This window comes from Cryptotermes secundus, unplaced genomic scaffold (assembly GCF_002891405.2).
Source record: "Cryptotermes secundus unplaced genomic scaffold, Csec_1.0 scaffold1314, whole genome shotgun sequence".
In the NCBI taxonomy this organism is placed as follows: Eukaryota; Metazoa; Arthropoda; class Insecta; order Blattodea; family Kalotermitidae; genus Cryptotermes; species Cryptotermes secundus.
This window is the reverse complement of record NW_019720589.1, coordinates 477014-496441: the sequence shown is the minus strand read 5'-3', so window position 1 is coordinate 496441 and position 19428 is coordinate 477014. Positions and strand designations below refer to the sequence as shown.

The 19428-nt window shown below is 37.9% G+C and overlaps 1 protein-coding gene across 1 annotated transcript in view; it reads right to left on the bottom strand.

Annotated features, from left to right (window-relative positions):
* LOC111870064 (carboxypeptidase D) overlaps positions 1-19428 on the bottom strand; it is a 54215-nt gene that overhangs the window by 12061 nt on the left and 22726 nt on the right. Inside the window, exons 10-19 of the mRNA XM_023862042.2 lie at positions 17045-17287; positions 15845-16011; positions 13068-13338; positions 10393-10760; positions 10185-10275; positions 8644-8760; positions 6520-6628; positions 3960-4105; positions 2619-2803; positions 389-596 (exon numbers count right to left, since the gene is read on the bottom strand). Coding sequence (XP_023717810.2) covers positions 389-596; positions 2619-2803; positions 3960-4105; positions 6520-6628; positions 8644-8760; positions 10185-10275; positions 10393-10760; positions 13068-13338; positions 15845-16011; positions 17045-17287 — 1905 coding nt within the window. The remainder of the gene's footprint in view (positions 1-388; positions 597-2618; positions 2804-3959; positions 4106-6519; positions 6629-8643; positions 8761-10184; positions 10276-10392; positions 10761-13067; positions 13339-15844; positions 16012-17044; positions 17288-19428) is intronic.

Below are 19428 nucleotides of genomic sequence, written 5' to 3'. Positions count from 1 at the left end.
ACAAGACTGTAACTGTCAAACGGTAATAATTAAAATCTGGTCATGAGCCCCACATGGGGCTCGACACCAAGACTTACTGACTGACTGGCCGTCAGTCACAATGTGACTCTGACTCTGTACAAACATAAGAAAAAGAATACGTTTCATTTGGATTAAAATCCACTGTTTTTAAAATAGAAAAATAGAATGCTGCAAACATATTAAACGTATAAATTCAAATAATATTCATAGTTGGAACATATGAAGGTGTATAAATCAAGGCATGGACATAAAGCTCCACACATAACGGGCTTCAGTACTATATGCAGCTTCATTTTACCTAGCATTTTACCCAGTGGACACAGTCCCAGAATCTATCATATCCATAGAAGTATTAATATGCACATACCTTCAAGAAGTTGGTGATTCTATCATCATTGTTATAACTGGACAAGAGATGATGTATAAGATTCAGCAACATTTCTGTGGTAACTGGTTCATTACCATACAAGTTACCAACATAGACAACTGCTGGATAACCTGTAATGGTACTGTCTCGCTTTTGTAAGCCAAGCTCCAGCACTGATATATTCCTGTTGTACACACTTTTACCAATGCTAGAATATAAACATAATTAGGTGATGAAACAGACTAAAATAAGTACTTCATCAGTTCTGAAAAGCTGTAAGGAGTGATGCCTGATTAGCAATGAATCCTCAATAAGACTAGTGTTGTGGGAGGGAACACATTAGAAAGAGAGAGCGCCATGTTTTGTCTCAGCAGAAAACTCATCAATTTCATATAAATATTAATCAGAAAATCTTCTTTTCTGTATTACTTTATTAACTACTTCTTTTTGTTTGCAGTTTTTAAATTCTTAATGGATACAATTTTTAGTATGGTGAAGATAGATGGTTTATACTGTTCATTCATTCATTCATTCATTCATTCATTTATTTTTCGTTCCATGGATCCACAATACAAGTGAGATATAGGACATGTCCATACAGTGATTATTCTTAAAATTAACAGAGCAAGAACTAAGTACATAAATAAAAAAGTATAAAATACAAAAATTGAAACAAAACATGTAGAATCAAATAGATTCCAGTCATATAAGTTAATTTAATGAAACATGCAGTTTAAATTTAAACAATGTCAGTTTGAACATATCACAGAAATTGCTTAAATGACTAGACTAGAATAATAGAATAATGACTAGAATAATACTAATAAAAGACTGGATGATCAACAGGTGATTCTAGTGAATGCATAATCATGACTGTTAATAACTTCTGTAGTCTAAGAGCTAAGGGATGTGTAAATTATACTCAAGAGAATAAAATTGTGCCAGAAATGAAGTTATAATTATGTCATTCTTATGGAAATGATGAACTGCACATTAAAAATATGTTAGTGTTATTTAAATTCCACATCCCCCTGAATCAACAGTAAGATAAAACAAATATTTTTTGACATGTTTTCTGTAAAATACATGAAATGTTTATACCGTATGAAATGCATGCATAACAGAAAGATCATGTCCATTGATATGAATGCTGTATCTTCAGAACTACACAAGAGATTTAAATGAAAGCTGATATTAACTTATCAGGCGGATTTTATTTAGGTCTGTATCTATCCAATGTACGTCTAACCTTTCATATGCTCACATGTAGCTTCCCTCAGTTTCCCAAAAAGGGCTCACTATAAAAATAACCGGTAGCCTACATGATATAAAATACAGATTTCATTAAAATATGTAACTTCCACTTAATATGGCAAATACACTGGTAATACCCAAATTGCTTTCAGGAGCATATTTCTCTAATGACAGATACGAATTTGAATGCCATCCTACATCTCATTTTCTATTATAATTACAAATATGACAGCCCAGCAATGCTTTTATGAAACAACCTAGCCCCAGAATAAAAGAGAGACAGAAGAGAAAGACATAAAGGGGCTTTCCTGCTAGATGAATCACATAAAGTGAAATCATGTTTGTAAGAACAAAAGGAAAAATAATTTATGACTTCATGATATGTGTCATCTTTAGTGTGATAAGATTTGTAAAAATGGGATTGAATCTGTGATAAGTGAACTTAAAGGAAAGTGAGGTATGAAAATTTGTACAAAATAAAACAAAAACAAACAAACTCTGTGGATTTTAGTCCGCAAGTGAACTATACTGACCGAGACCGCCACTTGTCAACGAAGTTAGTGCCAACTTTTGCAGATAGAGGGTGTCGCGTGGTAAGCGCAACAGGTTCCCCCAGCCATTAATCTCAGTTTTCTAGACTGTAGCTGCTATTTCCTTGAAATAGTTCCTCAATTATTCTCATGAAGCTGAGTGAACCCCGTTCCAGACGCTACTTCTCAAAAACTTGGAAGCGCCAGGAATCGAACCCGGAACCTCTGGATCTGTAGCCAGGAACTCTCACCACTAGACCACAGAGGCGGTCTAAAGAATGCCTTAGGAAAATACTTCCAGCATAAATTGGGAGAGTTTGAGACCACAAGAATTTACTTATAATCCTGTCACTGTTCATAACATACATGTGATGTAAGAAACATTACTGCTTATATAAGTAAATGTTCCTACATTCAAATCCAATAGCACACAAGTATATTTTTACCTGTATAGTCTCGAGATACTGGGATAATCAGAGTTGAGGTGCCACAGGTGTTTCTGAATTTGAGTGTAGGTGTGATACCCTTCATTCTGTCCTGTTGCCTGATCCAGTATCACTTTCACATCATTTAATTGATTTTTTAGTATCCTTACAGGCAGAATCTTAGGTGCATGGTTTGGACATGAAACCTGCAACAAAATGTTCTGTTCAGTGCCTTCAGTTGCAGTACTTCACATTCATGGTCTCTGATGACCTAGTAAGGGTTACGGAATCCACTTCTAGAGGTGGGTACACCTTTGTGTGGATTGGAATTCCACTTATTCTCATGGCTAGTGGATGATGAAGACAAAGGTGACTATATGCACAGTTTTTCCAGAAGTTCTGAACTGCCACAGTCCTTTTCAGTGGGTGCACAAAATATTACTACAGTCAATAATTTTGTGGACTGTGGTTTTGTTGCACCAAATTGCAAGACACTCATATACACTTACACATATCCATATGCTCCTTCAAAATAGTCACTGTTGGCCGCTCTGCAAGTCTGTCAACACTGGTATAGTAGCTGGAAACAGTGCTAAAAGATATTTGCATGAAGGTTCTGTATGGCTTCCCTTATGGCATTGTTCATCTCCTGTTATGATCTGGTTGAGAAACTTTGCATCTTTGTCAGCACTATCGATCAGGTCACCACAAATCCTCATGCGATTGTCATGTTGGTCTTGCATCAGGGCACATGCAACACTGTGCTGGGAAATACAAGACATGTTTGGGTCAACAGACACAATTTTACCATGTATAATCCCTGCTGCTGCAATTTCATCTACCGTTTGGGAGCGGTTGACACGTGCCAGTGTCGTAACTTCTTGGATCTTGAGTTCAGTTCTGATCGTTCTTGGTCAACCAGTATGCTCATCATCTTCTTAACTGTCTCTCCCCTGAGAAAAACATCTGTGCCACCTAAACAAAGTACTACAGCCCAAGGTTTCTTCACCATATGCTTGCTTGATCATCTGAAATGTTTCGCTAGCAGATTTGTCTAACTTTCGGCAGAACTTTACATTTTCCCGTTGCTCCTATCCTTCACAACAGTGACTTTCTTTCCAAATATACTGCAAGCACGCAACTGCTTCTTGCTGGGACAAGAGAAGAAAGGACATGGCACCATCTCATGCCTCTATGTATCCACTGTAGTACATAACAGTGCCACTATGTGGCATATCCATGAAATTGTTGACTGTATTACATATGTGTTCATCAGTTTCATCCAGGGCAATTCCTTTTTTATTACCTATTATTAGCATAATACCACAAAAGAATAAGTAGAAAAGTACATATATTTCTGACCTCAAGTTTATAATCACCAGGAGGAAGCAGCGCTTTGAAGCAAGCAGCATTCTTTGTCAGTCTCAAAGGCTTATCAAAGTCTTTTATCTGAACAACAGCATCTCTAAGAGGTTCTCCATTCATGTCTTCAACACAGCCTCGGACACCTGCAATATATTACCATCAGTATGAACCAGGCCAGTTTTATACAAATATCTGGCATGAAAATAAGGTATGGTATCATTTTATTTATTTGTGGTTTAACAAATGTTGGGCGCAAGTGGTAGCATAGTTGGTTGAGGAAGTATGCTACGAACCACACTATGGCCCTGGGGTCAACTCAGCCTCTAACATAAATGAGCACCAGGAATCTTCTTGGGGGGTAAAGGGTGGCTGACACATAAGGCTGACAACCTCAACATCATCTGTGAGCCGACTGTGAAGAAAATGTGGGAGCCTTAATGTCTCACAACTCTATNACAGAAATGAGTACCAGGAATCTTCTTGGGGGGTAAAGGGTGGCTGCACATAAGGCTGACAACCTCAACATCATCTGTGAGCCGATTGTGAAGAAAATGTGGGAGCCTTAATGTCTCACAACTCTACAGGCCTCCACAGCCTGTTACAGGGGGTCGCTCTTTTATTATTATTATTTAACAATGCTGTCAGTAGCACATGTTATACAGTGCTGAATGGTAGGATGATTAGTGAATAATCAAGTAGGAAGGATGTGGAAGGAGGAAATAGTTGCCTAATTTGAGGTATTATCTTGGCATTTTCCTGGACGGGCTGACAAAAAACAAGGACCCCTCCTGGGATGAGCTGGAATCTCCAGACTAAGATGCAGGAGTGCTATCCACTCAAACATGAGAAGGTACAATATTACTTCTAGAAGAAATAAATTATTTTCAGCCACTTCCCAATTCATCATCCACTTGCATCCTAACATTCCACATTGTGCAGACAAACAGTGAAAGAAAAAAATCACAAATGATACACTGATGTAAAAGAGACTGCCAATCTTTCAAGAACATTCAGTGTTTTTGAATCATCTGTTCCCTATCCTGATGAGAAAATGCAGTAATAAAAAAAAAAGTAAAAAGTAAAGCTATCCCCGTAACAGGCCGTGATGGCCCATAGGGTTGAGACACATTGAGGGTCCAACATTATCTAGGCAATCAGCTCAAAGGTGGCGGTAAGGTTGTAAGCCTTACATGCCTGCCGAACTTTACTCCCCAGGAAATTATTTAATTAATTCCCGGTACTCATTTCTGTTAGAGGCTGAGTTGACCCCAGGGCCATAGTGCGGCTGGAAGGATTAGGTAAATTGAAAAAATCTAATGACCTCATCAGGACTCGAACCCGTGACCTCTTGGCTTGTAGCATAGTGCCTCAACCAACTACACTACCATGTGCCCCAAAAATGTAGTAATAAGGCGAATAAAGTAAACTATCTTCTCTTCAGACTCTGAGAATAAAAAATGGAAGCTTTTTCTTTTGAGAAAAAATTGCCTCAAATATTTACTGGCACTTTTAGCAAAAGAACCACAGGATTCCCTGTGAAGATCTAGCTCCTACAGCTGCTGCTTACATTTACTATGACAATATACGTAAAGGCATCTTCCTCATAAATGTATTGTACACACATTGACATTTTCCTCCAGTCTCCAACATAAGTTTTCAAATATTTTGTTCTAATGTTTACTGTATATATTTTTAACTTCTCATTTTCTAGAACATAAATCCAACAATTATGTTACATACTGAGCTTTAGCATTGTAACATATAAACAAATTCTGTGTTCTAACACTTGATCAAGTATCGTATTTATAGCCTGAAGGTGGAAGCAGCAAATATTTAAAAAAATTTGGTGTCCATGGACAATAAGACATGTATGTACTTCTTTGGTATAATCATCACTGTCATTGTCATCACCATCACTGGATGTGTCTTTGCTTTATTAACCCTTTCACTGCATATTATGTTCCTAATTTCCTAAAATAAAACAGTCTTAAGGGAAAAATATGGTAAAGTTCTCCTGTGCTTAACTAACTGAGCACTATGCCATGAAGCAGTATGGGTGAGCGGATGTACAGATTCAAGTTTCCTGATCCTGGCACCAGTTCGAGGTGAGTTGTTAGAAATGCATTTTCATAGCCCAGTGAATGAGGCTTAATGATCCAACAGAGATTATTATTTCTTGATGTGGACTAAAGTCAAATGTCACATTATTTGGTAATGGATGCTTGACGCACTTCAGTCAAATATAGCAGTAATAGGGTTAAGCATATGCCATGAGGATATATAGTGGAGGGGAGATACGGTCTACACAATTTTAAACTTGGCACTAGATGGAGGTGAGTAATCAGTTTCATGCCCTGAACTCAATCCTTTTGGAAAGAGCCTCTGGTACCTTCTCAACACGAGGCTGGGCGGGCTCTGTAGGCAATACGAATTCAATGGTAAACAGACAAAATTCCTGGCCCATGTGGAACTGAAACCTGGTCATCCAGCCCACAGCATAATCATTGTACTAACTGAGCTCTCCTGACTCTTATTATTATTAAAAATACAGTATTACCTTGCTGGACAGCGGCCAAGAATTCAATAAAAGAATTCAGATTTTCTCTCCACAGAGATCCCAAGTCACTTGCTGGTGTATACTTACAACAGCTAACATGAGCCGTCACCTGCAACACAAACATACAACAGTTTCTCTGGCTTGCAATTATCTGCTCCATAACCTAGGAATGTGTGATGAAATGCTAGCTCAAGAATATATTCCTGACAGTTACTTTACCCCAGTTCATGCTAATTCACTTTATACACGCTCATTTTAAATAGAGTATGAATGAATGTGCAAAGGGGACAGTACCGTAATTTGAAGTTTCATCTCTCTGACTACTGAATGAATTCTATTCAGAATCTACATTAAAAAGTTCTGAGAAAATTTCGTACATATGGATGAACATTACAACAAATCAGATTTTACTTATTTTATAAGAATAGCTCACTGTACAATAAATTTGTAGCCATGTCATAAAAGATAGATCTCATTAACCACCCATGATTTTCACCTAAAATATTTTTCTGATATGGCAAATTTATAATGGAACACAGGGAAAATAATTTCTAGGTGTGCAGTGTAATGCAATTAGCTGTGATAAATAGCCTTGCGTGTGTAACAAATGAACAACAAGAGTAAAAGGGGTATGAAAACAGCAAAAACTGTCCGCTCTATAGTCAGTGCCTCATAACTTTAGCTGTGCGGAAAGGTAAACACTGTTGTGGAGCACGCGAAGCTGTACGCTTGCTGTGGTAACGTTCATAGCTCCTCCCTGAGAGTAAAGCATTGCCTACAGAGACCAGCTGTAGTACTATACACTTGACCACACTCCAAAATGCTACATTCCAAACTGGTAGTACCCATGCTGACGTAAGGTGATAAGACTGCTCCCCCAGCCCCATGAGAGATGGTATGATCCCTCTACCACGGCTAGAGTTCCGAGGAACTAACAGCACACTCATTTGTATTTGTTACAAATTACAATAACAATCACCTCCACAGAAAAAACCACTTACATTAGTTCTTATTTTAAATTTACTCAGTCACCCATGGCGCTAAGCCCTTCTTGAGAAGCTGCCAGTAGCGCAGCTACTCAAGAATTTCCCAGCATTTTATGGAACCCGAAGGTTCATTACTGTGTTAACAAGAGCCCTCCACTGGTCCCTGAGCTAGATAAATCCAATCCATACTATCCCATCATATCTCTCTAAGATCCATTTTAATACTGTCCACCCACCTACGTCTTGGTCTTCCTAGTGGTCTCTTTCCTTCTAGCTTTCCTACCAATACCTTATACGCATTCCTCTTCTCCCCCATTCGTGCTACATTCCCTACGCATCTCATCCTCCTTGATCATTTTAATCATACTTGGTGAAGACTTCAAGTTATGAAGCTCTTCATTATGTAGTTTTCTCCAGTCTCCTTTACTTTCATCTCTCTTTGACCCAAATATTATCCTCAGAACCCTTTCTTAAACACCCTCAGTCTATTTTCCTCCCTTAATGTCAGAGACCAAGTTTCACGCCCATACAGAACCACATGCAAAATTGTAGTTTTTTATATTCCAATGTTTTTGTTTTTAGATAGCAGATGAGAAGACAAAAGGTTCTGGACTGAATGGTAGCAAGCATTACCTGAATTCAATCTCCTCTTAACTTCCTCCTGAATCAGGTTTTGATTTGCTACAATCGTTCCCAAACATCTGAACTGTATCACATTTTTAAAACATCTGTTGGCTATGTTCATGTCATGATTTTGCCCTGCATTCTGGTGACGAGACGGCAACATATTTGTAGTTTTCTCTGTGTTTACTTCTAGACCAACCTCCTTACTTGCGCCAATTAAAGTATCTGTTTTTCTCTTCATGGTATCTATATTATCACCCAGCAGATTCACATCATCAGCATAGGCTTAAAAGACTTTGAAAAGCAGATTATTTTTGACAGAAACTGAACATGTAATAGTTTTTTATTTGATTCCAGAATGAATAAATTCAATGACATACAAAAGATTCTGTGACTGTAATCTCACTGACTGCAATTAACTTTGCCATGAAGTTCCTTAAAAAAAAAACACAGATTCCAGCAGATACAAGAATGATGCTCACCTACAATTAAAATAAATAAAATGATAACTCACCATTGGAATACCATACTGCTGATATGCTAAAGTCATTAGTTTACTGTCTGTAATTTTCATGTTATCTTCACTTGCTTGTGCGGTTCCTTGATGTTCACACGAATTATTCCGCTGGAACTATTTGAGAGAAAAAGAAATTAATTCATACCACTTTCAAGGTTATGTCTACAGAAACAATAATCACTAAAAGGAAGGGAATGGTTTACCTATTAATTTCACTACTTATAATTAGAATGATCAAGTCAAGGATGATGAGGTGGGCAGGGCACACAGCACGAATGGGGGAGACGAGGAATGAACATAGGATTTTGGTGTGAAAGCCAGAAGGAAAGAGACTACTGGGAAGACCAAGGCATAGGTGGGTGGACAATATTAAAATGGATCTGAGAGAGAGAGGATGGGATGGTATGGATTGGATTGATCTGGCTCAGGATAGGGACCAGTGGAGGGCTCTTGTGAACATGGTAATGAACCTTCGGATTCCATAAACTGTTGGGAAAATCTCGAGTAGCTGCAGAATTGGCGGCTCCTCAAGAAGGGCTCAGCTCCATGAGTAAGTAGGGAAACAAATACAAATCATTCTAATATCACATAACAGATCAAACAAGTGAATCCTTGGGTCACTGCTTCTCTGGGTAGCTAATATGATTGGTGATTTCAGTTCTGTAATCACAAAATGAGTATATTTTTACATACATATGAGCTGGACAGGCAATGTAAAATATTTAATACATGCTGAAAATTTTGTTACCTTAAGGTCTGTTTTCCTGGCATTTCAAGATATCACAAGAATTTTAATACATTCAACTGATTATGTACACATGTTATGGGGTACATAAAGAATTTAGTTTCATTTTGTGTGACTGCAATAAACACTGTTAATACTACAAGAATTACATCCACAGATGTACTAAAGGAAATTTATAAAGCAATGGCATAAGCTTAAGTGCATAATTGTATTTTTTATTAATACCAACTTGTCAAGATTTTTCTTATAATAAAGTGTGCTGAAATTATAAAACTCCTTATTTATTATGGAAAAATTATGAGTATATATTCTCAGTCATCAAGGCGGAAAAACTACCATAATCATATGATTATATACATATCCACAGTGGGAGGGGGGAGAGTACTGAAAGTGAAGGCAAACAGCAATGACATAATGAAATTGTTTACTTATTATGACAATATTACACATATTTCTGTTGCCTCCTGTTCTATTATTTACCACAGTGATGCCACAATTTAATGACTACATAAATTAAACATTTTAAAATTAATTGGCACAGTTCATATTCATGTTATAAAGACTGGTTATGGTCGATTAGCAACTGGACTAGAGATAGAAGAAGTATGATGCTATATGGCAGAATTTTATATGTAAGAATTAAAATGAGACATAACATGAGAGCAGGCAAGTTGAACTGAATTAGAGGATTCCTGACAACTATCTACTGTATAAAAATTTGGTGCATTCTCAGAACAGTTACATGTTACTGCATTGGCAATTTGCAATGGAAATCACATACAATTTAACTTACAAGAGACATTTTAGGATGGTCTCGAATGTAACGATCAGCCAACATTCTAAGAACAGCCTCCATCTGAGAATTCACTCCAGCTGTCAGATGACTGAAAGAACATCAACTAATATCAAAACTTCACAGGCACAGTCAGTCATAATTCACACTGGAGTGTATGTACTTAAAATTCCACAATTACTGTACACCTGTAATACCAGAATCTCACCTCACATAGATTCCGCCACCTTCAATGTTAAGTGCTACATCAAATTCTTCCTTTTTCATCATTATCTGCAAAGCATTTGCTAACTCACTGGTTCCATTCCTTGGCATAAGGAACTGGTATCCTACTTCTTCAGGACTGTTTGGAGGATTGCAGATAGGATTAGTAATCCTATCAAATGAAGGATCAATGCCTGGCAAGATGTGAATAACTGCTTTGGATAAGACGTTCATAATACTGGGATTTTGTCTTTTATAACCAACAATCAAGTGACGAGCTAATCGTATGAGGAGCTCTCGACCTACTGGTTGAGAAGCATATAGCCCTCCAAACAAAGCAATGTGGAATTTATTTTCCTCAGGTGCACCAGCCTGAAATGAGAAAAATTTGGGAATGTATAACATATAAAGTTATGAATTCTCAGTCTTCCACCCTAATCATTTCAGTGATACAGAAAATATTAATGTAACTAAATGTACAAGAAAAGCAGTGATAACACTTATCCTACTTGCTACGCAACCAGACTCAAGTTATGATGCCTATTTTCTTTCAAATACTTCAATCTCTATAGTGACAGGAACAGTAATGAATTCATTATTATACAGAAATGGGTTTCTGATCACAGTCTCCACTGTTACTAATTCTGACTACATTAGTTCTGTATATAATTTCCACCATTACCAGATTTCTTAAGTATAACTACATAGTTTTCCACCACTGCCACATTTTTAAATGTAGGTACTTAAAGAGAAAATGTTTCACACATAGTTCCTAGGCATGTATGATATATCAGCAAGCAAAACATCTTACGTCTAGGTTTCTTTTTTTTTTAAGTTTCTTGGGGTGGAATGAGACTGAGTCCACTTGGCACATTGGCCACTGTTCGGCCTATTGAACCAGCCCCAGATGATAGATGATGATGGGTGTGAAGCAGCTGGTGGAATGAGAATTGGCAGGGGAAACTGAAGTACTTAGAGAAAACCTGCCCCAGCGCCATTTTGTCCACCATAAACCCCACATGACCTGATCTGTGATTGAACCCAGGCTACCGTGGTTGGAAGCTGGTGACTAACCACTAAGCTATTGAATGGCCACATAGCTCTGACATTTAATTAGTTCTTGTAATCAAAAGGAAAGCTGTGAGTACATAGCTATTTCACAGAGCCACCACACTGCTGATTTTCATCCAACAAAAGAAGTCATCTTAAGAAAAGGTGTATATTTATAAAATATCTGTCACCACACAACATTGCAGGATCTTACATTATTCTCTACTTTCATGTAAACTGAACGTTCATTAGCATGTTTATAAATGCCTGTGACTCAATTCTACTGACACAGAAGAATATAATGCATATTCTCATATCCTAATTTTTATGATCCAATTTAGTGTTATCTTCCCCATATTGACCTTGAAGATAGAGGCGATATTTATTTATTTATTTATTACTGTTTATTTATTTGTAAATACATTTCATGGATCCAGTTGTTACCTAGTAGGGCTGGATATAAAATTTGTCACATACAAAGTCTTATATAAAAGATCACATGCAATAAATATAAATATACAATATTATATATAACATATAAAAATTTAAGATATAATATATTAAAATATATATAAGGTAAATAGAGCCTCATGCAAAGAGCACAAGATGTCAGTTCAATTTTCCCATTTAGGAAAAAATAAATATACTCGTATGTTAAGCCTTAACTGACTGGAGCGTTAAATTAATCAGTACAGCCACTATTAAATCCAACCAAAGGGAGTAACTTACAGTATGTTTACTCATACCATTTATTTACCCTCTATCTTTGTAACTCTTGTATGCTCTATAAATTCACTGAGAGAGAAAAAAGAATTTGTTCCTCCAAAATGTTGGTTGATTCTCTCTGGACTACAGAGCATTATATCCCAGAACATTTATATTACAATTCTGTCTTGCATTCCGGTAATGAGACATGAACATATACAGTGGAACTCCCATTTAATGTTCCTTGATTTAAGATTTTTCCTTATTTAAAGCGCAAATGCAGTGATCTCAAGTTAATATTATCAGTGCTTAATTACCTTCATTCAGGATTTTCTTTTCAGTTGTGTTCAAATCCACTGCTCCCAAAAGAAACATTACATGGGGGTTTCACTGTACTTGATCTTCTCTGACAGATGAAGGAATTAATGTATTGTTGGTGACTGGTTATGGGACTGATGGACTGTTGGTCAATTTAAACTCTCTCATAATGTACACCTCTTCCCACTACCTGTGGTCTACTGGTGCTCGACTAATATATTACATATTAACACCATGTACTTTGTCAATGGCAGACATTTTGTGAAGCTACAGCTACAATTTAAAACCATATCATGTCCAACTGCTGCAACAGTAACTGTAAGCTATTTTTATTACTTTCACAACAGCATGTCATAATAATTTTTTTTCCATATTTGTCTCTGTGCCAAAACAGTCTTCTATGAAAGGCTACAAAAGTTAACTTAACCTTCAGATTCATCAAGTGTACCATCAGTGCTGTAGACACTGGCGAAATAAAAAATTACCTTGAATCAATCCTTGTTGCAATATAAACCGTTACATCATACAGAACACAATAAGAAGATCAATTTAGTTAGGCTTACGATAATTATCATAATTAAACTGGATTCCATGATAGAAACATACCTCATGTGTAAGTTTTAGTGAAGTTATTGGGTGTGCAGCCATGCTAATGGCCTGCAGCTCAGCAACTGACGGATTTAGTTGCTCAAGGGCTGCCATCGCTTGTCTCAGCTCAGCACTGCTGAGGTATTTCCCTGACATCAGGTTCTCTTTCAAGCCATAGTCATTGCGAGATGACCACAGCTCTGGGTTATCTCTCAGAAGTGTGAAGTTCAGGCTCACACTGCCTGTACCATCAGCTGGCACAACTGCTTCCAGGGTTTCACTTTCATATCTGTACAGTACAATACAAAAATATATTGTGACATGTGAATCCATTACATAGGTAATAGCTTTTTGATACATGTATCCTGGATGATCAGCTGGAACAGTCAGTTGTTGAGCAACGAGTTGAAGCCAGGCGTCCATTGCCAGCCAATGGCTCGATAAGCATTGTTCTCTCAGCAATGTAGACAGATGTTTCCTGCACAATGGAGGTGTTGTTTTTGTGACAACAGATACCTGAAACTTCAACTTGGTGTCCCCTATTTGGTATGCCGAGCAAATATAAAGTAGCAGCAGTAACAGCAGTGAAGTGGGAAGTGAGTCGGCAGTGAATCAGTATGCTTTTGAGAGCTAAGTAGAGCTATGCAGAGTTAAGCAGAATTTGAGAAAACCAGAGGCTAGATACCAATGCAAGATCCAGGTAACAATGAGAGATCCATTATCCAGGAGTAGTTAAAAAAAAAAAGTAAAGCTATCACTGTAACAGACTGTGAAGGCCCATAGGGTTGTGAGACATTGAGGGTCCCATATTATCTAGAAAATCGGCTCAAAGAAGGTGGTAAGGTTGTCAGCCTTACGTGCCAGCCACTCTTTACTCCCCAGGAAAATTATTTAATTCCTGGGACTCATTTCTGTTAGAGGCTGAGTGAACCCACGGCCATAGTGCGGCCGGAAGGATTAGGTCAACTGAAAAAAAATCACTGTAATAACCCAGTGTAACTATAATACAGACTTCAAATAAATCCAATTATTATATCTAGAATCCACAATTATTTGTGACGTCACCCCTTATATGTGACAATTTGGTGTCAGAAGTGGTTGGATTTGACTGATTAGGACAAATCACTGGATTTATGATTGCATCATGTACTTAACATGCTGCATTATGGAGATGGAACAAATGATGGAATGCTTGCTACCAAAAGCTGATGTCAAGATGGACACCAGTAATAAAATAATTCAAGTAAATATAGACGCCACGCAAGAAGAGATGGATAGTAACATAAGTTCTCTAGTCTCAAGAATGGAGACTGACACAAAAAGCGACCAGGAAGAAATAAGAGCCAGCCAAGAACGAATGGCTTCCCTTGTCTCCCAGACAGAGGCCAACCAGGCACAAACGGATGTAAATCTAAATGAAATAAGAGAAGAAATTAAATCTGGCCAAGTGGAAATCAGATCCATAGTTAATGCCTAAATAGCGGGGGAATGCCTGTAATCCAAGAAGCCAACCTCAGTGGACGTGGAACCTGAAGCTGAACATCGGGAGGTCCCTAAGGAAGAAGTCGCAGTGATGCTGGATGGAGGACTGAGGAAGCGGCGTAGGGTCTGGAATCTGGCTGTGGAGCACTGCAAAAAGCTGAAGGAAAGGGCCTGGGGATATTGTGGATCCCGAAGAGCCTGACCGTTGGTGGCAGGAGGATGACCTGCTGTGCAAAGCGGCATGGTTTCTTGAGGGAGCACATGAGAGGCTTCCATGACTTGCTGACACAAAACCCTCTCATCTCGTCCCTCAAGAAACCTACAGAACATGATGCCAGATCCACAAGGCTATGCAGGCCAATGCGCGGCCGGCAGCTCAGCACCGAGGCTATTGGGTCATTGCTCTCACAGTAACCTTCCCTTTCCCTTCCCCCAGCACGATCCTATACCTGTTCTGGCCTGTTGCCTGCTGGCCCATCTCCCTTCCCTTCCTGTTCTTATATAGCTGGGTGTCTTGACTGGCACTCAGTCTACAGTCACCTGCTCACGCTGGTTCATTGCTCGCAGATTATCATACCTTGAAGATGGAGGCGATACATTCCTCCAAAACGTCGGTTAACAAAATATCTACATGGCGTGAACTATCAGAAGATGGCATTCTTCATCATCTGTCTAAGCTTCACTCTTAACTATCCGGGCTAAAGGAGGCAATAGGTGGGAGAAAAGTAAAAACATTAATATTGCTGTCTTCACTATATAACCTCAGAAGAACACAATGTGAATTGCCACTATCATGAAAGCCTAAAATCTTGTATTGGTGTAGCATAAATAACCGTTTTCATACAGGCAGTTTATTTTTTAACCAGTGACTGTTGTGATTTTGCCATCCATCGCAGACAAAATAAAATACAATGTCAAAAAAAACACTCATGTAAACAAAATGTGTGCCCACAGCATGGTGTCACATGGCAGACAGATGCAATAAGGGCTGTGGAAGTGTGACCTTGGCTTCCCCTCTCATCAACTTCTTTCACAAAGGCAGTTATAACAGTAACAGTTTGGGAACTTTCCAATATCAACTGATACATTGGAGTAGGCAATAAAAATGATTGTGCATAGATTTGTAAAATATGCAAATAAGCACCTTATATTAAAATACAGCACACATCAGACATTTAAGTGTTAAAATTAACTGGTCTACTACTAGCATAATTCAGAGGTTTTGAATAGCATATTCTTTTTAGGAAAGAAATTATTTTTACATACTATGATTCTCACTATAGGAAATACTGCTTTTACTGAAAGATACTTACGCATGTGCTGAGGCTGTGATAGAATATTTTCCTGGAACCAGAAGTCTCCAGAAGTCCCCATTAGCTGCAGTAGTGACATTATGATCAATTCCTTGCACTGAGATGGTTACATTAGATAGTCCATTACCTTCAGTGCTTCTTACAAAACCATGAACACCCTTATGGACCTTCAATGACAAACATATACAAGAAATTCTTTTGTCAAATTAGAAAAAATTATATAGAAAATGTACTGTATTCATAAGACTTTATATGTATCATTCATTGTTGGAGTAGTACTTTAAACCAAATCAGGGAAGTGTGCCAATATTATGCAGTCCTACACTAGCACATTTCATACTACTGTCACAAAATGTATCCTGAAATTTTTTTTTAGATGTGATCAATTCTTTAAAAAATGTACCAATACAAGAGGAGGATATTAACATATCATCTTCCTCATATACCCTTAGAAGATTACTAGATTCTGTTTCCAACTTACTTCTGGTACTCATAAGCCTGCAGGAAACTCAGATATAAGTCCATGATGCAACAGGACGCTAAAATATAACATTATTNATCTTCCTCATATACCCTTAGAAGATTACTAGATTCTGTTTCCAACATACTTCTGGTACTCATAAGCCTGCAGGAAACTCAGATATACTTACACAGGACTTTCCTTCCATGGGGTTGTCTACACAAGGTGTGATGTAGCCTGGTTCAGAGGGCAGATAGACTTCAAAATGTGTTGGAGGTATTTTTATGTATGGGAAATATTTATTGGAGCATTGATAAGCAACTGGGAATCGGTTCAATTATGAAATGTGCCTAAAACTAACACTACCCATCTGATAAAGATCTAAATTCAAAATGTCATGTACAAGATCCTTGCATAAAGAAACTGTTGTCTCCTCATACTGTGACACTATAACTGACATTAATTTCTATTTAGCATTCTTAATGCATGCAACATGGACAATTTATGAAAACAGCATGTATGTCCATTTGATGCATCCTTCAACTCATAAACCATTTGTCACATTCTGATATAATTCTGATGAGGAAACCATTCCTAAAGTTTCCTGACAAAATATAAATTTACATTATACAGAGCAGTTAAAGTTTCAGATGAAAATATTTACAAATCTTAATAGATGCAGGTGTATTATTTTTTCTTTGCAAAGAGAGGTGTTGCTCTAAAACAGTTTAGGAACTCACAGCTTCTATGTAAGCAAGAAGAGCTTCTCTGTTGTCAAGCCAAAAACTGGGAAGCTGGTTAGCCGGAGGAAATTTATAACAGCCAACTTCCAGGGTAATCTCAAAGCAGTTGGAATTCAAGTAATTCCAATCCTGCATGCCACCAGACACTACATACCATGCAGCACCATTCACTATACCACCTGAAAATTCTTCGCTTGAAACACTTGGGCAGGGTTTTCCAAAATGCATTTTCCTATGTGCCTGTGAAAATGTCAGAAAGAACAAACAAGTTTCCTGTAAATAACAATACAGAGAAAACATACTTTCTTGTGAACAGTTCCTAATCATTTCCTATTTACAAGAAAAGACATTATAGTACTTTTTACAATAAAATTAAACTCAAGAATAATAAACTGCCTACAGAATGAGTACTATACTTTAATTAAATGGGTGCCAACATTTCTTCTTGTGGCAATATTTAAAAAAAAAAAAGTTAACAGCTTTCAGCATACACAAACACAGAGTAGCATGCATGCATGAACACGAACACATATAGAATTCCTCTATCAACCCTGAGAGGCAAATGTCCCTCGACAACATGCCGGCTGATGTATAACTTTCAGGGAGAATCAACACTGTGCTGCATAATATTCCTTTTATAATTGATAGAATTTATGGCTAATCTGTATTCTAATAATATCTCTGTTTCCCTTCTCAATTTATTTCATTTCACAAGTAAATAAATAAATAAATTTGTTCACTTCTTTAACCTGTGTGTCATTAGTTTTGTTCTGATCTTTGCCCCTACGCTCCCTAAGACCGTCATTCGTTTTATTAATTTCGCATAAATATAACATTCTGCTTGCTTTCACATAGTGAATGCAAAGCTGCCTTGAGATCCCAATGAACCGATCACCTAATTTCCAGTTGAAAGCTGTCTGCATCACAAATAAATGCCATGCCAGAGCTCAGACAGCTAGTTGCTGGCTTCCCACCATGACAGCCTGGCTTCAATCCCAGGTCAGGTCACGTGGGATAAAGTGGCACTTTGGCAGGTTCCCTTTCAGTACCTTGGTTTCCCCTGCCCATTCTTATTCCATATACAGCTCTATATTCATTATCCATCCCATCATTGATGCTATATAGTCTCAATACTAGCAGTGTTGCTAAATAACAAACTTAAAGAGGGGGGGATAGATCAGCTATACTGTCATAGCACTACCTGAAACTTTAGATAAAAGCAATCACATCGCGTGCAGTGGGAAACCCCAATCGAATACCCAGCAAATATGCTTAAACAAAACATCATACGTAAATCTACACGTCAACGTGGCTGCATAGGGCAAACTGTGATATTGTGAGCATTATTCATAACCTAAGTGCATAATGTTAAAACATCTTATGTGACAGTGTTTCCTGCTCGTAGTTGTGCGCCTCTGAAGATGATTCTTTTGAATCGAAACGTGTAAGACTGAAGTGTTGTAAACCTGTATGTGATACTGGAATGAAAGTTATCTACTTTGTAGTTCAGAAGAAAGTTTATTACAGTAAGACACGAGAGAAAATTCTTGGAATGATTATACGAGGGGGTACCCAAAAGAAACCAAACTTTTTTTTTTAAACTTATTTATTCAAATTTTAAGCACAAACCTTCAATCCCCTTCAAAGTACTCTCCACTTACACTAATACACTTGTCTAGTCTTTTATCCCATTTTTCAAAACATTGTCTAAATTCATCTTTTGAGATGCTTGACAGCGCCTCCGTCGTTTTTTCCTTTCATGTCTCTTTTCATTCGAGGAAACAAAAAAAAGTCGCACGGGGCAAGGTCGGGTGAGTATGGAGGGTGAGGAACAGGGGTCATACCATTTTTGGTCAAGAATTGTCATACAGACAGGGCTGTGTGAGCAGGGGCATTGTCATGATGGAAAAACCAGTCACCCGACTGCCACAAATCTGGCCGCTGAGCTCCAAGTCACTCCTGACAGCTCCACAATTTCTTCAATGGTCCATCGTCGATCTTCCTTGATGATTTCACGAATTTTTTCAACATTTTCATGTGTTCGGGCCGTGGAAGGACGACCAGAACGAGGTTTGTCATCAATTGACATTTCACCATTTTTGAAACGGGAAAACCACTCAAACACTTGAGTTTTCCCCATAGCATCGTCCTTGTACGCCGTTTTTAACATTTCAAGAGTTTCTGTTCCACTTTTCCCGAGCAAAAAGCAGAATTTCACCGCCGCACGCTGTTCACGAAAATCAGCCATTGCAAAAACGACGATCACACAAAACAGTTGTCACTATAAACTCTGCCAAAACTAGTCCTTACCTTCTGAAGCAACGGTAGTCGGCTTATCGACTCAGGAATGTTAGCTCTATGCGCTCATAGCGGCAAAACGC